At 37.2% G+C, this 26,123-nt stretch overlaps 1 protein-coding gene across 2 annotated transcripts in view; it reads right to left on the bottom strand.

Moving 5' to 3' along the window:
- LOC106605973 (diacylglycerol O-acyltransferase 1) overlaps nt 1-26,123 on the bottom strand; it is a 76,580-nt gene that overhangs the window by 42,935 nt on the left and 7,522 nt on the right. Inside the window, exons 4-6 of one of the 2 annotated variants that reach the window (XM_045697667.1) lie at nt 25,494-25,579; nt 20,417-20,469; nt 20,080-20,185 (exon numbers count right to left, since the gene is read on the bottom strand). In XM_045697667.1, coding sequence (XP_045553623.1) covers nt 20,080-20,185; nt 20,417-20,469; nt 25,494-25,579 — 245 coding nt within the window. The remainder of the gene's footprint in view (nt 1-20,079; nt 20,186-20,416; nt 20,470-25,493; nt 25,580-26,123) is intronic. The other variant, XM_045697669.1, reaches the window with a different exon arrangement.

Here is a 26,123-nt window from a genome sequence, read left to right as displayed (position 1 = left end):
GAGACACACTAACTAAACTAATAGTGAAGACACAGAGACACACTAACTAAACTAATAGTGAAGACACACAGAGACACACTAACTAAACTAATAGTGAAGACGACACACTAACTAAACTAATAGTGAAGACCACACACTAACTAAACTAATAGTGAAGACGACACACTAACTAAACTAATAGTGAAGACACAGAGACACACTAACTAAACTAATAGTGAAGAAAGACACACTAACTAAACTAATAGTGAAGACACAGAGACACACTAACTAAACTAATAGTGAAGACACAGAGACACACTAATTAAACTAATAGTGAAGACACACAGAGACACACTAACTAAACTAATAGTGAAGACACACACTAACTAAACTAATAGTGAAGACACACAGAGACACACTAACTAAACTAATAGTGAAGACACACACTAACTAAACTAATAGTGAAGACACAGAGACACACTAACTAAACTAATAGTGAAGACACAGAGACACACTAACTAAACTAATAGTGAAGACACAGAGACACACTAACTAAACTAATAGTGAAGACACACAGAGACACACTAACTAAACTAATAGTGAAGACACAGAGACACACTAACTAAACTAATAGTGAAGACACAGAGACACACTAACTAAACTAATAGTGAAGACACACACTAACTAAACTAATAGTGAAGACACACACTAACTAAACTAATAGTGAAGACACAGAGACACACTAACTAAACTAATAGTGAAGACACACAGAGACACACTAACTAAACTAATAGTGAAGACACACAGAGACACACTAACTAAACTAATAGTGAAGACACACTAACTAAACTAATAGTGAAGACACAGAGACACACTAACTAAACTAATAGTGAAGACACACAGAGACACACTAACTAAACTAATAGTGAAGACACAGACACACACTAACTAAACTAATAGTGAAGACACAGAGACACACTAACTAAACTAATAGTGAAGACACAGAGACACACACTAACGAAACTAATAGTGAAGACACACACTAACTAAACTAACAGTGAAGACACACAGAGACACACTAACTAAACTAATAGTGAAGACACACACTAACTAAACTAATAGTGAAGACACAGAGACACACTAACTAAACTAATAGTGAAGACACACTAACTAAACTAATAGTGAAGACACACTAACTAAACTAATAGTGAAGACACAGAGACACACTAACTAAACTAATAGTGAAGGCACACTAACTAAACTAATAGTGAAGACACACTAACTAAACTAATAGTGAAGACACACTAACTAAACTAATAGTAAAGACACACAGAGAAACACTAACTAAACTAATAGTGAAGACACACTAACTAAACTAATAGTGAAGACACACTAACTAAACTAATAGTGAAGACACACAGAGACACACTAACTAAACTAATAGTGAAGACACACAGAGACACACTAACTAAACTAATAGTGAAGACACACACTAACTAAACTAATAGTGAAGACACAGAGACACACTAATTAAACTAGTAGTGAAGACACACAGAGACACACTAACTAAACTAATAGTGAGGACACACAGAGACACACTAACTAAATTAATAGTGAAGACACACAGAGACACACTAACTAAACTAATAGTGAAGACACAGAGACACACTAACTAAACTAATAGTGAAGACACACAGAGACACACTAACTAAACTAATAGTGAAGACACACACTAACTAAACAAATAGTGAAGACACACAGAGACACACTAACTAAACTAATAGTGAAGAACACACACTAACTAAACTAATAGTGAAGACACACAGAGACACACTAACTAAACTAATAGTGAAGACACAGAGACACACTAACTAAACTAATAGTGAAGACACAGAGACACACTAATTAAACTAGTAGTGAAGACACACAGACACACTAACTAAACTAATAGTGAAGACACACAGAGACACACTAACTAAACTAATAGTGAAGACACACACTAACTAAACTAATAGTGAAGACACACACTAACTAAACTAATAGTGAAGACACACACTAACTAAACTAATAGTGAAGACACACACTAACTAAACTAATAGTGAAGACATAGAGACACACTAACTAAACTAATAGTGAAGACACAACACACTAACTAAACTAATAGTGAAGACACAGAGACACACTGACTAAACTAATAGTGAAGACACAGAGACACACTAACTAAACTAATAGTGAAGAACAGAGACACACTAACTAAACTAATAGTGAAGACACACACTAACTAAACTAATAGTGAAGAGAGACACACTAACTAAACTAATAGTGAAGACACACAGAGAAACACTAACTAAACTAATAGTGAAGACACACTAAAACTAATAGTGAAGACACACTAACTAAACTAATAGTGAAGCACACAGAGACACACTAACTAAACTAATAGTGAAGACACACAGAGACACACTAACTAAACTAATAGTGAAGACACACACTAACTAAACTAATAGTGAAGACACAGAGACACACTAATTAAACTAGTAGTGAAGACACACAGAGACACACTAACTAAACTAATAGTGAAGACACACAGAGACACACTAACTAAATTAATAGTGAAGACACACAGAGACACACTAACTAAACTAATAGTGAAGACACAGAGACACACTAACTAAACTAATAGTGAAGACACACAGAGACACACTAACTAAACTAATAGTGAAGACACACACTAACTAAACAAATAGTGAAGACACACAGAGACACACTAACTAAACTAATAGTGAAGACACACAGAGACACACTAACTAAACTAATAGTGAAGACACAGAGACACACTAACTAAACTAATAGTGAAGACACAGAGACACACTAATTAAACTAGTAGTGAAGACACACAGACACACTAACTAAACTAATAGTGAAGACACACAGAGACACACTAACTAAACTAATAGTGAAGACACACACTAACTAAACTAATAGTGAAGACACACACTAACTAAACTAATAGTGAAGACACACACTAACTAAACTAATAGTGAAGACATAGAGACACACTAACTAAACTAATAGTGAAGACACACACTAACTAAACTAATAGTGAAGACACAGAGACACACTAACTAAACTAATAGTGAAGACACAGAGACACACTAATTAAACTAGTAGTGAAGACACACACTAACTAAATGAATAGTGAAGACACACAGAGACACACTAACTAAACTAATAGTGAAGACACACAGAGACACACTAACTAAACTAATAGTGAAGACACACACTAACTAAATGAATAGTGAAGACACACAGAGACACACTAACTAAACTAATAGTGAAGACACAGAGACACACTAATTAAACTAGTAGTGAAGACACACAGAGACACACTAACTAAACTAATAGTGAAGACACACACTAACTAAACTAATAGTGAAGACACGAGACACACTAACTAAACTAATAGTGAAGACCAGAGACACACTAACTAAACTAATAGTGAAGCACACAGAGACACACTAACTAAACTAATAGTGAAGACACACACTAACTAAACTAATAGTGAAGACACAGAGACACACTAACTAAACTAATAGTGAAGACACAGAGACACACTAATTAAACTAGTAGTGAAGACACACAGAGACACACTAACTAAACTAATAGTGAAGACACACACTAACTAAACTAATAGTGAAGACACACAGAGACACACTAACTAAACTAATAGTGAATACACACTTACTAAACTAATAGTGAAGACACAGAGACACACTAACTAAACTAATAGTGAAGACACAGACACACACTAACTAAACTAATAGTGAAGACACAGAGACACACTAACTAAACTAATAGTGAAGACACACAGAGACACACTAACTAAACTAATAGTGAAGACACAGACGCACACTAACTAAACTAATAGTGAAGACACAGAGACACACTAACTAAACTAATAGTGAAGACACACACTAACTAAACTAATAGTGAAGACACACACTAACTAAACTAATAGTGAAGATACACAGACACACTAACTAAACTAATAGTGAAGACACACAGAGACACACTAACTAAACTAATAGTGAAGACACACAGAGACACACTAACTAAACTAATAGTGAAGACACACTAACTAAACTAATAGTGAAGACACAGAGACACACTAACTAAACTAATAGTGAAGACACACAGAGACACACTAACTAAACTAATAGTGAAGACACAGACACACACTAACTAAACTAATAGTGAAGACACAGAGACACACTAACTAAACTAATAGTGAAGACACAGAGACACACACTAACGAAACTAATAGTGAAGACACACACTAACTAAACTAACAGTGAAGACACACAGAGACACACTAACTAAACTAATAGTGAAGACACACACTAACTAAACTAATAGTGAAGACACAGAGACACACTAACTAAACTAATAGTGAAGACACACTAACTAAACTAATAGTGAAGACACACTAACTAAACTAATAGTGAAGACACAGAGACACACTAACTAAACTAATAGTGAAGGCACACTAACTAAACTAATAGTGAAGACACACTAACTAAACTAATAGTGAAGACACACTAACTAAACTAATAGTAAAGACACACAGAGAAACACTAACTAAACTAATAGTGAAGACACACTAACTAAACTAATAGTGAAGACACACTAACTAAACTAATAGTGAAGACACACAGAGACACACTAACTAAACTAATAGTGAAGACACACAGAGACACACTAACTAAACTAATAGTGAAGACACACACTAACTAAACTAATAGTGAAGACACAGAGACACACTAATTAAACTAGTAGTGAAGACACACAGAGACACACTAACTAAACTAATAGTGAGGACACACAGAGACACACTAACTAAATTAATAGTGAAGACACACAGAGACACACTAACTAAACTAATAGTGAAGACACAGAGACACACTAACTAAACTAATAGTGAAGACACACAGAGACACACTAACTAAACTAATAGTGAAGACACACACTAACTAAACAAATAGTGAAGACACACAGAGACACACTAACTAAACTAATAGTGAAGACACACACTAACTAAACTAATAGTGAAGACACACAGAGACACACTAACTAAACTAATAGTGAAGACACAGAGACACACTAACTAAACTAATAGTGAAGACACAGAGACACACTAATTAAACTAGTAGTGAAGACACACAGACACACTAACTAAACTAATAGTGAAGACACACAGAGACACACTAACTAAACTAATAGTGAAGACACACACTAACTAAACTAATAGTGAAGACACACACTAACTAAACTAATAGTGAAGACACACACTAACTAAACTAATAGTGAAGACACACACTAACTAAACTAATAGTGAAGACATAGAGACACACTAACTAAACTAATAGTGAAGACACACACTAACTAAACTAATAGTGAAGACACAGAGACACACTAACTAAACTAATAGTGAAGACACAGAGACACACTAACTAAACTAATAGTGAAGACACCAGAGACACACTAACTAAACTAATAGTGAAGACACACACTAACTAAACTAATAGTGAAGACACGACACACTAATTAAACTAGTAGTGAAGACACACAGAGACACACTAACTAAACTAATAGTGAAGACACACAAAAGTGAGACACACTAACTAAATTAATAGTGAAGAACACAGAGACACACTAATTAAACTAGTAGTGAAGACACACAGAGACACACTAACTAAACTAATAGTGAAGACACACACTAACTAAACTAATAGTGAAGACACAGAGACACACTAATTAAACTAGTAGTGAAGACACACAGAGACACACTAACTAAACTAATAGTGAAGACACACAGAGACACACTAACTAAATTAATAGTGAAGACACACAGAGACACACTAACTAAACTAATAGTGAAGACACAGAGACACACTAACTAAACTAATAGTGAAGACACACAGAGACACACTAACTAAACTAATAGTGAAGACACACACTAACTAAACAAATAGTGAAGACACACAGAGACACACTAACTAAACTAATAGTGAAGACACACAGAGACACACTAACTAAACTAATAGTGAAGACACAGAGACACACTAACTAAACTAATAGTGAAGACACAGAGACACACTAACTAAACTAATAGTGAAGACACACAGACACACTAACTAAACTAATAGTGAAGACACACAGAGACACACTAACTAAACTAATAGTGAAGACACACACTAACTAAACTAATAGTGAAGACACACACTAACTAAACTAATAGTGAAGACACACACTAACTAAACTAATAGTGAAGACACACACTAACTAAACTAATAGTGAAGACATAGAGACACACTAACTAAACTAATAGTGAAGACACACACTAACTAAACTAATAGTGAAGACACAGAGACACACTAACTAAACTAATAGTGAAGACACAGAGACACACTAATTAAACTAGTAGTGAAGACACACAGACACACTAACTAAACTAATAGTGAAGACACACAGAGACACACTAACTAAACTAATAGTGAAGACACACACTAACTAAACTAATAGTGAAGACACACACTAACTAAACTAATAGTGAAGACACACACTAACTAAACTAATAGTGAAGACACAGAGACACACTAACTAAACTAATAGTGAAGACACAGAGACACACTAACTAAACTAATAGTGAAGACACACACACTAACTAAACTAATAGTGAAGACCACAGAGACACACTAACTAAACTAATAGTGAAGACAACACACTAACTAAACTAATAGTGAAGACTCACAGAGACACACTAACTAAACTAATAGTGAAGACACACACTTACTAAACTAATAGTGAAGACACAGAGACACACTAAGTAAACTAATAGTGAAGACCCACAGAGACACACTAACTAAACTAATAGTGAAGACTCACAGAGACACACTAACTAAACTAATAGTGAAGAAACACTAACTAAACTAATAGTGAAGACTCACAGAGACACACTAACTAAACTAATAGTGAAGACACACAGACACACTAACTAAACTAATAGTGAAGACACACAGAGACACACTAACTAAACTAATAGTGAAGACACAGAGACACACTAACTAAACTAATAGTGAAGACAAGACACACTAACTAAACTAATAGTGAAGACACAGACACACTAACTAAACTAATAGTGAAGACACACGACACACTAACTAAACTAATAGTGAAGACATAGAGACACACTAACTAAACTAATAGTGAAGACACACACTAACTAAACTAATAGTGAAGACACAGAGACACACTAACTAAACTAATAGTGAAGACACAGAGACACACTAACTAAACTAATAGTGAAGACACACTAACTAAACTAATAGTGAAGACACACTAACTAAACTAATAGTGAAGACACACTAACTAAACTAATAGTGAAGACACACAGAGACACACTAACTAAACTAATAGTGAAGACACACACTAACTAAACTAATAGTGAAGACACACTAACTAAACTAATAGTGAAGACACACAGAGACACACTAACTAAACTAATAGTGAAGACACACAGAGACACACTAACTAAACTAATAGTGAAGACACACACTAACTAAACTAATAGTGAAGACACAGAGACACACTAATTAAACTAATAGTGAAGACACACAGAGACACACTAACTAAACTAATAGTGAAGACACAGAGACACACTAACTAAACTAATAGTGAAGACACACAGAGACACACTAACTAAACTAATAGTCAAGACACAGACACACTAATTAAACTAATAGTGAAGACACACAGAGACACACTAACTAAACTAATAGTGAAGACACACACTAACTAAACTAATAGTGAAGACACACAGAGACACACTAACTAAACTAATAGTGAAGACACAGAGACACACTAATTAAACTAATAGTGAAGCACACAGACACACACTAACTAAACTAATAGTGAAGACACACAGAGACACACTAACTAAACTAATAGTGAAGACACAGAGACACACTAACTAAACTAATAGTGAAGACCACACACTAACTAAACTAATAGTGAGAAGCACACACTAACTAAACTAATAGTGAAGACACACACTAACTAAACTAATAGTGAAGACACACTAACTAAACTAATAGTGAAGACACACAGAGACACACTAACTAAACTAATAGTGAAGACACAGAGACACACTAATTAAACTAATAGTGAAGACACAGAGACACACTAACTAAACTAATAGTGAAGACACAGAGACACACTAACTAAACTAATAGTGAAGACACACAGAGACACACTAACTAAACTAATAGTCAAGACAGAGACACACTAATTAAACTAATAGTGAAGACACACACTAACTAAACTAATAGTGAAGACACACTAACTAAACTAATAGTGAAGACCACACACTAACTAAACTAATTGTGAAGACACAGAGACACACTAACTAAACTAATAGTGAAGACACACACTAACTAAACTAATAGTGAAGACACAGAGACACACTAACTAAACTAATAGTGAAGACACAGAGACACACTAATTAAACTAATAGTGAAGACACACAGAGACACACTAACTAAACTAATAGTGAAGACACACACTAACTAAACTAATAGTGAAGACACGGAGACACACTAATTAAACTAGTAGTGAAGACACACAGAGACACACTAACTAAACTAATAGTGAAGACACACAGAGACACACTAACTAAATTAATAGTGAAGACACAGAGACACACTAATTAAACTAGTAGTGAAGACACACAGAGACACACTAACTAAACTAATAGTGAAGACACACACTAACTAAACTAATAGTGAAGACACGGAGACACACTAATTAAACTAGTAGTGAAGACACACAGAGACACACTAACTAAACTAATAGTGAAGACACACAGAGACACACTAACTAAATTAATAGTGAAGACACACAGAGACACACTAACTAAACTAATAGTGAAGACACAGAGACACACTAACTAAACTAATAGTGAAGACACACAGAGACACACTAACTAAACTAATAGTGAAGACACACACTAAATAAACGAATAGTGAAGACACACAGAGACACACTAACTAAACTAATAGTGAAGACAAAGACACACACTAACTAAACTAATAGTGAAGACACACAGAGACACACTAACTAAACTAATAGTGAAGACACACACTAACTAAACTAATAGTGAAGACACACAGAGACACACTAACTAAACTAATAGTGAAGACACACTAACTAAACTAATAGTGAAGACACAGAGACACACTAACTAAACTAATAGTGAAGACACAGAGACACACTAACTAAACTAATAGTGAAGACACAGAGACACACTAACTAAACTAATAGTGAAGACACACACTAACTAAACTAATAGTGAAGACACACAGAGACACACTAACTAAACTAATAGTGAAGACACAGAGACACACTAACTAAACTAATAGTGAAGACACACAGAGACACACTAACTAAACTAATAGTGAAGACACACACTAACTAAACTAATAGTGAAGACACACAGAGACACACTAACTAAACTAATAGTGAAGACACACACTAACTAAACTAATAGTGAAGACACAGAGACACACTAACTAAACTAATAGTGAAGACACACACTAACTAAACTAATAGTGAAGACACAGAGACACACTAACTAAACTAATAGTGAAGACACAGAGACACACTAACTAAACTAATAGTGAAGGCACACTAACTAAACTAATAGTGAAGACACACTAACTAAACTAATAGTGAAGACACACTAACTAAACTAATAGTAAAGACACACAGAGAAACACTAACTAAACTAATAGTGAAGACACACTAACTAAACTAATAGTGAAGACACACTAACTAAACTAATAGTGAAGACACACAGAGACACACTAACTAAACTAATAGTGAAGACACACAGAGACACACTAACTAAACTAATAGTGAAGACACACACTAACTAAACTAATAGTGAAGACACAGAGACACACTAATTAAACTAGTAGTGAAGACACACAGAGACACACTAACTAAACTAATAGTGAGGACACACAGAGACACACTAACTAAATTAATAGTGAAGACACACAGAGACACACTAACTAAACTAATAGTGAAGACACAGAGACACACTAACTAAACTAATAGTGAAGACACACAGAGACACACTAACTAAACTAATAGTGAAGACACACACTAACTAAACAAATAGTGAAGACACACAGAGACACACTAACTAAACTAATAGTGAAGACACACTAACTAAACTAATAGTGAAGACACACAGAGACACACTAACTAAACTAATAGTGAAGACACAGAGACACACTAACTAAACTAATAGTGAAGACACAGAGACACACTAATTAAACTAGTAGTGAAGACACACAGACACACTAACTAAACTAATAGTGAAGACACACAGAGACACACTAACTAAACTAATAGTGAAGACACACACTAACTAAACTAATAGTGAAGACACACACTAACTAAACTAATAGTGAAGACACACACTAACTAAACTAATAGTGAAGACACACACTAACTAAACTAATAGTGAAGACATAGAGACACACTAACTAAACTAATAGTGAAGACACACACTAACTAAACTAATAGTGAAGACACAGAGACACACTAACTAAACTAATAGTGAAGACACAGAGACACACTAATTAAACTAGTAGTGAAGACACACAGAGACACACTAACTAAACTAATAGTGAAGACACACACTAACTAAACTAATAGTGAAGACACGGAGACACACTAATTAAACTAGTAGTGAAGACACACAGAGACACACTAACTAAACTAATAGTGAAGACACACAGAGACACACTAACTAAATTAATAGTGAAGACACAGAGACACACTAATTAAACTAATAGTGAAGACACACACTAACTAAACTAATAGTGAAGACACGGAGACACACTAATTAAACTAATAGTGAAGACACACAGAGACACACTAACTAAACTAATAGTGAAGACACACACTAACTAAACTAATAGTGAAGACACACAGAGACACACTAACTAAACTAATAGTGAAGACACACTAACTAAACTAATAGTGAAGACACAGAGACACACTAACTAAACTAATAGTGAAGACACAGAGACACACACTAACTAAACTAATAGTGAAGACACACACTAACTAAACTAATAGTGAAGACACACAGAGACACACTAACTAAACTAATAGTGAAGACACAGAGACACACTAACTAAACTAATAGTGAAGACACACAGAGACACACTAACTAAACTAATAGTGAAGACACACACTAACTAAACTAATAGTGAAGACACACACTAACTAAACTAATAGTGAAGATACACAGAGACACACTAACTAAACTAATAGTGAAGACACACAGAGACACACTAACTAAACTAATAGTGAAGACACACACTAACTAAACTAATAGTGAAGACACACAGAGACACACTAACTAAACTAATAGTGAAGACACACACTAACTAAACTAATAGTGAAGACACAGAGACACACTAACTAAACTAATAGTGAAGACACACTAACTAAACTAATAGTGAAGACACACTAACTAAACTAATAGTGAAGACACAGAGACACACTAACTAAACTAATAGTGAAGGCACACTAACTAAACTAATAGTGAAGACACACTAACTAAACTAATAGTGAAGACACACTAACTAAACTAATAGTAAAGACACACAGAGAAACACTAACTAAACTAATAGTGAAGACACACTAACTAAACTAATAGTGAAGACACACTAACTAAACTAATAGTGAAGACACACAGAGACACACTAACTAAACTAATAGTGAAGACACACAGAGACACACTAACTAAACTAATAGTGAAGACACACACTAACTAAACTAATAGTGAAGACACAGAGACACACTAATTAAACTAATAGTGAAGACACACAGAGACACACTAACTAAACTAATAGTGAGGACACACAGAGACACACTAACTAAATTAATAGTGAAGACACACAGAGACACACTAACTAAACTAATAGTGAAGACACAGAGACACACTAACTAAACTAATAGTGAAGACACACAGAGACACACTAACTAAACTAATAGTGAAGACACACACTAACTAAACAAATAGTGAAGACACACAGAGACACACTAACTAAACTAATAGTGAAGACACACACTAACTAAACTAATAGTGAAGACACACAGAGACACACTAACTAAACTAATAGTGAAGACACAGAGACACACTAACTAAACTAATAGTGAAGACACAGAGACACACTAATTAAACTAATAGTGAAAACACACACTAACTAACCTAATAGTGAAGACACACAGAGACACACTAACTAAACTAATAGTCAAGACAAACACACTAACTAAACTAATAGTGAAGACACACACTAACTAAACTAATAGTGAAGACGGACACACTAACTAAACTAATAGTGAAGACACACACTAACTAAACTAATAGTGAAGACATAGAGACACACTAACTAAACTAATAGTGAAGACAGGACACACTAACTAAACTAATAGTGAAGACACAGAGACACACTAACTAAACTAATAGTGAAGACACAGAGACACACTAATTAAACTAGTAGTGAAGACACACAGAGACACACTAACTAAACTAATAGTGAAGACACACACTAACTAAACTAATAGTGAAGACACGGAGACACACTAATTAAACTAGTAGTGAAGACACACAGAGACACACTAACTAAACTAATAGTGAAGACACACAGAGACACACTAACTAAATTAATAGTGAAGACACACAGAGACACACTAACTAAACTAATAGTGAAGACACAGAGACACACTAACTAAACTAATAGTGAAGACACACAGAGACACACTAACTAAACTAATAGTGAAGACACACACTAACTAAACAAATAGTGAAGACACACAGAGACACACTAACTAAACTAATAGTGAAGACACACACTAACTAAACTAATAGTGAAGACACACAGAGACACACTAACTAAACTAATAGTGAAGACACAGAGACACACTAACTAAACTAATAGTGAAGACACAGAGACACACTAATTAAACTAGTAGTGAAGACACACAGACACACTAACTAAACTAATAGTGAAGACACACAGAGACACACTAACTAAACTAATAGTGAAGACACACACTAACTAAACTAATAGTGAAGACACACACTAACTAAACTAATAGTGAAGACACACACTAACTAAACTAATAGTGAAGACACACACTAACTAAACTAATAGTGAAGACATAGAGACACACTAACTAAACTAATAGTGAAGACACACACTAACTAAACTAATAGTGAAGACACAGAGACACACTGACAAAACTAATAGTGAAGACACAGAGACACACTAATTAAACTAGTAGTGAAGACACACAGAGACACACTAACTAAACTAATAGTGAAGACACACACTAACTAAACTAATAGTGAAGACACGGAGACACACTAATTAAACTAGTAGTGAAGACACACAGAGACACACTAACTAAACTAATAGTGAAGACACACAGAGACACACTAACTAAATTAATAGTGAAGACACAGAGACACACTAATTAAACTAGTAGTGAAGACACACAGAGACACACTAACTAAACTAATAGTGAAGACACACACTAACTAAACTAATAGTGAAGACACAGAGACACACTAATTAAACTAATAGTGAAGACACACAGAGACACACTAACTAAACTAATAGTGAAGACACACAGAGACACACTAACTAAATTAATAGTGAAGACACACAGAGACACACTAACTAAACTAATAGTGAAGACACAGAGACACACTAACTAAACTAATAGTGAAGACACAGACACACACTAACTAAACTAATAGTGAAGACACAGAGACACACTAACTAAACTAATAGTGAAGACACACACTAACTAAACTAATAGTGAAGACACACAGAGACACACTAACTAAACTAATAGTGAAGACACACTAACTAAACTAATAGTGAAGACACAGAGACACACTAACTAAACTAATAGTGAAGACACAGAGACACACACTAACGAAACTAATAGTGAAGACACACACTAACTAAACTAATAGTGAAGACACACAGAGACACACTAACTAAACTAATAGTGAAGACACAGAGACACACTAACTAAACTAATAGTGAAGACACACAGAGACACACTAACTAAACTAATAGTGAAGACACACACTAACTAAACTAATAGTGAAGACACACACTAACTAAACTAATAGTGAAGATACACAGAGACACACTAACTAAACTAATAGTGAAGACACACAGAGACACACTAACTAAACTAATAGTGAAGACACACACTAACTAAACTAATAGTGAAGACACACAGAGACACACTAACTAAACTAATAGTGAAGACACACACTAACTAAACTAATAGTGAAGACACAGAGACACACTAACTAAACTAATAGTGAAGACACACTAACTAAACTAATAGTGAAGACACACTAACTAAACTAATAGTGAAGACACAGAGACACACTAACTAAACTAATAGTGAAGGCACACTAACTAAACTAATAGTGAAGACACACTAACTAAACTAATAGTGAAGACACACTAACTAAACTAATAGTAAAGACACACAGAGAAACACTAACTAAACTAATAGTGAAGACACACTAACTAAACTAATAGTGAAGACACACTAACTAAACTAATAGTGAAGACACACAGAGACACACTAACTAAACTAATAGTGAAGACACACAGAGACACACTAACTAAACTAATAGTGAAGACACACACTAACTAAACTAATAGTGAAGACACAGAGACACACTAATTAAACTAGTAGTGAAGACACACAGAGACACACTAACTAAATTAATAGTGAAGAGACACACTAACTAAACTAATAGTGAAGACACACAGAGACACACTAACTAAACTAATAGTGAAGACACAGAGACACACTAATTAAACTAATAGTGAAGACACACAGAGACACACTAACTAAACTAATAGTGAAGACACACACTAACTAAACTAATAGTGAAGACACACAGAGACACACTAACTAAACTAATAGTGAAGACACACACTAACTAAACTAATAGTGAAGACACACAGAGACACACTAACTAAACTAATAGTGAAGACACAGAGACACACTAACTAAACTAATAGTGAAGACACAGAGACACACTAATTAAACTAATAGTGAAGACACAGAGACACACTAACTAAACTAATAGTGAAGACACACAGAGACACACTAACTAAACTAATAGTGAAGACGACACACTAACTAAACTAATAGTGAAGACACAAGACACACTAACTAAACTAATAGTGAAGACAACACACTAACTAAACTAATAGTGAAGACACACACTAACTAAACTAATAGTGAAGACATAGAGACACACTAACTAAACTAATAGTGAAGACACACACTAACTAAACTAATAGTGAAGACACAGAGACACACTGACTAAACTAATAGTGAAGACACAGAGACACACTAATTAAACTAGTAGTGAAGACACACAGAGACACACTAACTAAACTAATAGTGAAGACACACACTAACTAAACTAATAGTGAAGACACACAGAGACACACTAATTAAACTAATAGTGAAGACACACAGAGACACACTAACTAAACTAATAGTGAAGACACACAGAGACACACTAACTAAACTAATAGTGAAGACCAGAGAGACACACTAACTAAACTAATAGTGAAGCACACAGAGACACACTAACTAAACTAATAGTGAAGACACACACTAACTAAACTAATAGTGAAGACACGGAGAGACACACTAACTAAACTAATAGTGAAGACACACAGAGACACACTAACTAAACTAATAGTGAAGAACACAGAGACACACTAACTAAACTAATAGTGAAGACACACAAAGAGACACACACACTAACTAAACTAATAGTGAAGACACACAGAGACACACTAACTAAACTAATAGTGAAGCACACAAGACACACTAACTAAACTAATAGTGAAGACCACACACTAACTAAACTAATAGTGAAGACACACAGAGACACACTAACTAAACTAATAGTGAAGACAAAGACACACTAACTAAACTAATAGTGAAGACACAGAGACACACTAACTAAACTAATAGTGAAGACACAGAGACACACTAACTAAACTAATAGTGAAGACAAAGAGACACACTAACTAAACTAATAGTGAAGACACAGAGACACACTAACTAAACTAATAGTGAAGACACACACTAACTAAACTAATAGTGAAGACAACACACTAACTAAACTAATAGTGAAGACACAGAGACACACTAACTAAACTAATAGTGAAGACACACAGAGACACACTAACTAAACTAATAGTGAAGACACAGAGACACACTAACTAAACTAATAGTGAAGACACACACTAACTAAACTAATAGTGAAGACACAGAGACACACTAACTAAACTAATAGTGAAGACACACAGAGACACACTAACTAAACTAATAGTGAAGACACAGAGACACACTAACTAAACTAATAGTGAAGAAAGACACACTAACTAAACTAATAGTGAAGAAAGAGACACACTAACTAAACTAATAGTGAAGACACAGAGACACACTAACTAAACTAATAGTGAAGACACAGAGACACACTAACTAAACTAATAGTGAAGACACAAGACACACTAACTAAACTAATAGTGAAGACACAGAGACACACTAACTAAACTAATAGTGAAGACACACTAACTAAACTAATAGTGAAGACACAGAGACACACTAACTAAACTAATAGTGAAGACACAGAGACACACTAACTAAACTAATAGTGAAGACACACACTAACTAAACTAATAGTGAAGACACACTAACTAAACTAATAGTGAAGACACACAGAGACACACTAACTAAACTAATAGTGAAGACACACAGAGACACACTAACTAAACTAATAGTGAAGACACACACTAACTAAACTAATAGTGAAGACACAGAGACACACTAACTAAACTAATAGTGAAGACACACACTAACTAAACTAATAGTAGAGACACACAGAGACACACTAACTAAACTAAGAGTGAAGACACACAGAGACACACTAACTAAACTAATAGTGAAGACACAGAGACACACTAATTAAACTAATAGTGAAGACACACAGAGACACACTAACTAAACTAATAGTGAAGACACACACTAACTAAACTAATAGTGAAGACACAGAGACACACTAACTAAACTAATAGTGAAGACACACACTAACTAAACTAATAGTGAAGACACACAGAGACACACTAACTAAACTAATAGTGAAGACACACACTAACTAAACTAATAGTGAAGACACAGACACACTAACTAAACTAATAGTGAAGACCCACAGAGACACATTAACTAAACTAATAGTGAAGACACACAGAGACACACTAACTAAATTAATAGTGAAGACACACACTAACTAAACTAATAGTGACGACACACACTAACTAAACTAATAGTGACGACACACACTAACTAAACTAATAGTGAAGACATACTAACTAAACTAATAGTGAAGACACAGAGACACACTAACTAAACTAATAGTGAAGACACACAGAGACACACTAACTAAACTAATAGTGAAGACACACAGAGACACACTAACTAAACTAATAGTGAAGAAACACTAACTAAACTAATAGTGAAGACTCACAGAGACACACTAACTAAACTAATAGTGAAGACACACACTAACTAAACTAATAGTGAAGACACAGAGACACACTAACTAAACTAATAGTGAAGACACACACTTACTAAACTAATAGTGAAGACACAGAGACACACTAAGTAAACTAATAGTGAAGACCCACAGAGACACACTAACTAAACTAATAGTGAAGACTCACAGAGACACACTAACTAAACTAATAGTGAAGAAACAATAACTAAACTAATAGTGAAGACCACAGAGACACACTAACTAAACTAATAGTGAAGCACACAGAGACACACTAACTAAACTAATAGTGAAGACACACAGAGACACACTAACTAAACTAATAGTGAAGACACACAGAGACACACTAACTAAACTAATAGTGAAGACACAGAGACACACTAACTAAACTAATAGTGAAGACACACAGAGACACACTAACTAAACTAATAGTGAAGACACACACTAACTAAACTAATAGTGAAGACACACAGAGACACACTAACTAAACTAATAGTGAAGACACACACTAACTAAACTAATAGTGAAGACACACAGAGACACACTAACTAAACTAATAGTGAAGACACAGAGACACACTAACTAAACTAATAGTGAAGACACAGAGACACACTAACTAAACTAATAGTGAAGAACAAGACACACTAACTAAACTAATAGTGAAGACACACAGAGACACACTAACTAAACTAATAGTGAAGACACACACTAACTAAACTAATAGTGAAGACACAAGACACACTAACTAAACTAATAGTGAAGACACACACTAACTAAACTAATAGTGAAGACACACACTAACTAAACTAATAGTGAAAGACACACTAACTAAACTAATAGTGAAGAACACATTAACTAAACTAATAGTGAAGACCACAGAGACACACTAACTAAACTAATAGTGAAGCACAGAGACACACTAACTAAACTAATAGTGAAGACACACAGAGACACACTAACTAAACTAATAGTGAAGACACACACTAACTAAACTAATAGTGAAGACACGAACACACTAACTAAACTAATAGTGAAGACAGACACACTAACTAAACTAATAGTGAAGACACACAGAGACACACTAACTAAACTAATAGTGAAGACACAGAGACACACTAACTAAACTAATAGTGAAGACACACAGAGACACACTAACTAAACTAATAGTGAAGACACACACTAACTAAACTAATAGTGAAGACACAGAGACACACTAACTAAACTAATAGTGAAGACGCACAGAGACACACTAACTAAACTAATAGTGAAGACCCACAGAGACACACTAACTAAACTAATAGTGAAGACACACTAACTAAACTAATAGTGAAGACCCACAGAGACACACTAACTAAACTAATAGTGAAGACACACTAACTAAACTAATAGTGAAGACACACTAACTAAACTAATAGTGAAGACTCACAGAGACACACTAACTAAACTAATAGTGAAGACTCACAGAGACACACTAACTAAACTAATAGTGAAGACACACACTAACTAAACTAATAGTGACGACACACACTAACTAAACTTATAGTGAGACACACACTAACTAAACTAATAGTGAAGACATACTAACTAAACTAATAGTGAAGACACAGAGACACACTAACTAAACTAATAGTGAAGACACACAGAGACACACTAACTAAACTAATAGTGAAGACACAGAGACACACTAACTAAACTAATAGTGAAGACACACAGAGACACACTAACTAAACTAATAGTGAAGACACATTAACTAAACTAATAGTGAAGACACACACTAACTAAACTAATAGTAGAGACACACTAACTAATAGTGAAGACACACTAACTAAACTAATAGTGAAGACACACTAACTAAACTAATAGTGAAGACACACAGAGACACACTAACTAAACTAATAGTGAAGACACACAGAGACACACTAACTAAACTAATAGTGAAGACACACACTAACTAAACTAATAGTGAAGACACACTAGATTCAGACACAGTTTCGTTTTTTTCTGAAAAGCAGGATTTGTAGGATCTTAATTTGAGCCAGTTTGCTACTGCAGGGAAAAACATACTGCAGCAACAGGAAATGTAAATGATTATGTGGAATACAATTAAAGAAAAACTCCCCTCAGAAACTCTCCTTTGTTATTTTTTTCCTTCATCCACAGTAGATACAGTCCCAAAATGTTTTGCATGTCAGCAGTCAAGTTTGCAAGATATTGGACTTTCAAGAAGCAACGTGTCACCGGCCACATCATCATGATGATGCAAAACGGAAAGTTCTCCTGCAACAGGGCGATCAAATTAAGATCCTACATCTGTAGGCTGATGAGAACACATACAGCAGTACCTGGAGTCATGGACTTCACCATTAGTACGATAGCCACCGGGAAGCACAGTGTGACTGATAGGTTAATGGAATGAACCAGCAGCCCAACACGTTCACTGAAGCAGCCCTGGAGGGACAGAAGAACTGCACGTTAAGGCATAGCCGCGGGAAGCAGGGGTGTGAGGGGGCTGCAGCACCCCCTGAAAAATCACAATATATTTATATACTTTAAATCATTAAATAAAAATCACAAAAGTAGTGCTGTATTAGCGGACTGATATAGCCGTCTGCAGCGCAGGAAAAACTTTTTTTATAACAATAATAGCAACAATGGTAAGTACATCAGAATGAAACTCACCACTGAGAGCCTTCGCTCTGTGTACAAAGCTGCCACAATAAACACGTTGGACACTGGAAGGAAAGACGAGACAAATGATGTTGGTGATCAAATAAATGTTACCAAACAAACACACGACAAGCATGGCAAGTTAACATATACAAGGGAGATGATACGATGATAAAATAAGACCTTATGTTGTTTCCTCCTACAGTACTGAGGGGGGGGTCCACCACTGGCCTGTTAAGATAAACCTGCTGTCACAGCATCAGCTTCTGGGACAAATGAGGCAGCACAAACACAGCATATGTGTTGCATAGACCACCTGCTACTACTGCACTATTCCCAGGGGAGCTCTGCAGTGGAGAGGAAACACACACTTAAGCAAACACAAACACACACACACACGCATGAGAACGGACACAAACACACATGCGTATGCATGAGCATGCACACACGAACATGCATGAAAGCACACACAGAAAGAAATGAAAGGCTGAACTATTTTGAATCGTGGGATTATCTAACTAGCTGCAGGGCTGCCTCTCGCTCCATACCATATCATGTGACCTGGTCTTTGGAATAATGTTTTTCTGCTGTGTTTTGAAGAATACATCGTAGAATCAATTCTAAAGGCCTACAGTATTCAAAATGTCAAAGGCCTGATGGAATAGGTTGAGGTGGACTTTTATGGAAACCAAACCTCAATAAAACAGAATAAAATACAATAGTCTTCTGCCTCTAACGCCTTGGCAACTTCTGTGGAAACCAACCTTCAATAAAACAGAGAATAAAATACAGTAGGTGTCTGTCTCTAATGCCTTGGCACTATCTGTGCCTGGCTCACAATCAGAACAAGTGCTTGAGCTTAACTGATACTACAGCCAATAAAACAGACACTGGATCACGCGTCAATGACTACAAGTGTTAATAAAATAAATATGCTGCAATGCATATAAAACCAGTGCCTTCTGAGGGCGTCATTGTCTGCTATGCCCCAGTACTGTAATGTATAGGGTGTCCCATAGTCCTTCTCTCAGTACTGTACTGTATAGGGAGGCCCTTGTCCCATAGTCCTTCTCTCAGTACTGTACTGTATAGGGTGTCTCATAGTCCTTCTCTCAGTACTGTACTGTATAGGGAGGCCCTTGTCCCATAGTCCTTCTCTCAGTACTGTACTGTATAGGGAGGCCCTTGTCCCATAGTCCTTCTCTCAGTACTGTACTGTATAGGGAGGCCCTTGTCCCATAGTCCTTCTCTCAGTACTGTACTGTATAGGGAGGCCCTTGTCCCATAGTCCTTCTCTCAGTACTGTATAGGGAGGCCCTTGTCCCATAGTCCTTCTCTCAGTACTGTACTGTATAGGGAGGCCCTTGTCCCATAGTCCTTCTCTCAGTACTGTACTGTATAGGGAGGCCCTTGTCTCATAGTCCTTCTCTCAGTACTGTATAGGGAGGCCCTTGTCCCATAGTCCTTCTCTCAGTACTGTAATGTATAGGGTGTCTCATAGTCCTTCTCTCAGTACTGTACTGTATAGGGAGGCCCTTGTCCCATAGTCCTTCTCTCAGTACTGTAATGTATAGGGTGTCTCATAGTCCTTCTCTCAGTAGTGTACTGTATAGGGAGGCCCTTGTCCCATAGTACTTCTCTCAGTACTGTACTGTATAGGGAGGCCCTTGTCCCATAGTCCTTCTCTCAGTACTGTAATGTATAGGGAGGCCCTTGTCTCATAGTCCTTCTCTCAGTACTGTACTGTATAGGGTGTCTCATAGTCCTTCTCTCAGTACTGTACTGTATAGGGAGGCCCTTGTCTCATAGTCCTTCTCTCAGTACTGTACTGTATAGGGAGGCCCTTGTCCCATAGTCCTTCTCTCAGTACTGTACTGTATAGGGAGGCCCTTGTCTCATAGTCCTTCTCTCAGTACTGTACTGTATAGGGAGGCCCTTGTCCCATAGTCCTTCTCTCAGTACTGTACTGTATAGGGAGGCCCTTGTCCCATAGTCCTTCTCTCAGTACTGTACTGTATAGGGAGGCCCTTGTCCCATAGTCCTTCTCTCAGTACTGTACTGTATAGGGAGGCCCTTGTCTCATAGTCCTTCTCTCAGTACTGTACTGTATAGGGAGGCCCTTGTCCCATAGTCCTTCTCTCAGTACTGTACTGTATAGGGTGTCTCATAGTCCTTCTCTCAGTACTGTACTGTATAGGGAGGCCCTTGTCCCATAGTCCTTCTCTCAGTACTGTACTGTATAGGGAGGCCCTTGTCTCATAGTCCTTCTCTCAGTACTGTACTGTATAGGGAGGCCCTTGTCTCATAGTCCTTCTCTCAGTACTGTACTGTATAGGGAGGCCCTTGTCTCATAGTCCTTCTCTCAGTACTGTACTGTATAGGGAGGCCCTTGTCCCATAGTCCTTCTCTCAGTACTGTACTGTATAGGGAGGCCATTGTCCCATAGTCCTTCTCTCAGTACTGTACTGTATAGGGTGTCTCATAGTCCTTCTCTCAGTACTGTACTGTATAGGGAGGCCCTTGTCCCATAGTCCTTCTCTCAGTACTGTACTGTATAGGGAGGCCCTTGTCCCATAGTCCTTCTCTCAGTACTGTACTGTATAGGGAGGCCCTTGTCCCATAGTCCTTCTCTCAGTACTGTACTGTATAGGGTGTCTCATAGTCCTTCTCTCAGTACTGTACTGTATAGGGAGGCCCTTGTCCCATAGTCCTTCTCTCAGTACTGTACTGTATAGGGAGGCCCTTGTCCCATAGTCCTTCTCTCAGTACTGTACTGTATAGGGAGGCCCTTGTCCCATAGTCCTTCTCTCAGTACTGTACTGTATAGGGTGTCTCATAGTCCTTCTCTCAGTACTGTACTGTATAGGGAGGCCCTTGTCCCATAGTCCTTCTCTCAGTACTGTACTGTATAGGGTGTCTCATAGTCCTTCTCTCAGTACTGTACTGTATAGGGAGGCCCTTGTCCCATAGTCCTTCTCTCAGTACTGTACTGTATAGGGAGGCCCTTGTCCCATAGTCCTTCTCTCAGTACTGTACTGTATAGGGAGGCCCTTGTCCCATAGTCCTTCTCTCAGTACTGTAATGTATAGGGTGTCTCATAGTCCTTCTCTCAGTACTGTACTGTATAGGGAGGCCCTTGTCCCATAGTCCTTCTCTCAGTACTGTACTGTATAGGGAGGCCCTTGTCCCATAGTCCTTCTCTCAGTACTGTACTGTATAGGGTGTCTCATAGTCCTTCTCTCAGTACTGTACTGTATAGGGAGGCCCTTGTCCCATAGTCCTTCTCTCAGTACTGTACTGTATAGGGAGGCCCTTGTCCCATAGTCCTTCTCTCAGTACTGTACTGTATAGGGTGTCTCATAGTCCTTCTCTCAGTACTGTACTGTATAGGGAGGCCCTTGTCCCATAGTCCTTCTCTCAGTACTGTACTGTATAGGGAGGCCCTTGTCCCATAGTCCTTCTCTCAGTACTGTACTGTATAGGGTGTCTCATAGTCCTTCTCTCAGTACTGTACTGTATAGGGAGGCCCTTGTCCCATAGTCCTTCTCTCAGTACTGTACTGTATAGGGTGTCTCATAGTCCTTCTCTCAGTACTGTACTGTATAGGGTGTCTCATAGTCCTTCTCTCAGTACTGTACTGTATAGGGAGGCCCTTGTCCCATAGTCCTTCTCTCAGTACTGTACTGTATAGGGAGGCCCTTGTCTCATAGTCCTTCTCTCAGTACTGTACTGTATAGGGAGGCCCTTGTCCCATAGTCCTTCTCTCAGTACTGTACTGTATAGGGAGGCCCTTGTCTCATAGTCCTTCTCTCAGTACTGTACTGTATAGGGAGGCCCTTGTCCCATAGTCCTTCTCTCAGTACTGTACCGTATAGGGTGTCTCATAGTCCTTCTCTCAGTACTGTACTGTATAGGGTGTCTCATAGTCCTTCTCTCAGTACTGTACTGTATAGGGTGTCTCATAGTCCTTCTCTCAGTACTGTACTGTATAGGGAGGCCCTTGTCCCATAGTCCTTCTCTCAGTACTGTACTGTATAGGGTGTCTCATAGTCCTTCTCTCAGTACTGTACTGTATAGGGAGGCCCTTGTCCCATAGTCCTTCTCTCAGTACTGTACTGTATAGGGTGTCTCATAGTCCTTCTCTCAGTACTGTACTGTATAGGGAGGCCCTTGTCCCATAGTCCTTCTCTCAGTACTGCACTGTATAGGGTGTCTCATAGTCCTTCTCTCAGTACTGTACTGTATAGGGAGGCCCTTGTCCCATAGTCCTTCTCTCAGTACTGTACTGTATAGGGTGTCTCATAGTCCTTCTCTCAGTACTGTACTGTATAGGGAGGCCCTTGTCCCATAGTCCTTCTCTCAGTACTGTACTGTATAGGGTGTCTCATAGTCCTTCTCTCAGTACTGTACTGTATAGGGAGGCCCTTGTCCCATAGTCCTTCTCTCAGTACTGCACTGTATAGGGTGTCTCATAGTCCTTCTCTCAGTACTGTACTGTATAGGGAGGCCCTTGTCCCATAGTCCTTCTCTCAGTACTGCACTGTATAGGGTGTCTCATAGTCCTTCTCTCAGTACTGTACTGTATAGGGAGGCCCTTGTCTCATAGTCCTTCTCTCAGTACTGTACTGTATAGGGAGGCCCTTGTCCCATAGTCCTTCTCTCAGTACTGTACTGTATAGGGTGTCTCATAGTCCTTCTCTCAGTACTGTACTGTATAGGGAGGCCCTTGTCCCATAGTCCTTCTCTCAGTACTGTACTGTATAGGGTGTCTCATAGTCCTTCTCTCAGTACTGTACTGTATAGGGAGGCCCTTGTCCCATAGTCCTTCTCTCAGTACTGTAGGTCCATAAAATAGGCCAGGGGGATGGTCCTCAGGAGACAGCTGCAGCAGAACAGCCTGTAATGACCTGCATACAGATCTAGTGTGTAGGGTGAGTGATAGTCTGTAAGGGGGAGTGATCAAGTGTGTAGGGTCTGGGGAATGATAGTGATAGTGTGTTGGGAGAGTGATGTAGTGCGTAGGGGGTGTGAGGGGGAATATCCAGGAGGACCCTAAATGACATGCTAGAGCTGAGTAAAGTCCACGTACCGATAACAAGGCACGCTGCAGGCATGTTGTAGGGGTCCTTTATGAATAGAGAAACCACTTGTATTGGGTCCACTAGAATACCATACCTAGAACAACAGAACACTGTGGTTAGACTCAGAGCTCAGCTGAATCAAACCACATTCTTATTTTATATCTCGTGTGTTTTTGTTCTACCTTGTTATTTTTAGTATTACATTGTTATTGATTACTGCATTGTTGGGATTAGAGCTTTCAAGAAAGACATTTCACTGTACTTGTTCGTGTGACATTAAAACTTAACTTGAAACATTTCAGCCTTTCAGTTTTCACAATGCTGCGAGTGTAAGTGATGCAGCATGTTTGAGTGAATCAGGCACAGAACCTCCTATCTTACTTTACAGTAATACATGACAATGTACCCTCCTTGCACGTCTTTACCACAGTATGCCTTTGGTAAGCAATGCCTGGCTGCTCCCTATAGGCTGTTACTGTGCTGGGCATCTGTGGACAGTCAGGAGGCATTGCGCTTGCATTAGCGTACAGGACAGCATACGGTCTTAGCAGTGAAGGGGCTGACGTTACATTTCATTCTCTGAAAACGAGGCCTTTACTTCCAACCGTCAAATGACAGCCATAAGACTACACTCTCCT

Source organism: Salmo salar, chromosome ssa02, assembly GCF_905237065.1.
Source record: "Salmo salar chromosome ssa02, Ssal_v3.1, whole genome shotgun sequence".
Lineage (NCBI taxonomy): Eukaryota > Metazoa > Chordata > Actinopteri > Salmoniformes > Salmonidae > Salmo > Salmo salar.
The sequence above is the reverse complement of the archived record's forward strand: the minus strand, read 5'-3'. Positions and strand labels throughout refer to the sequence as shown.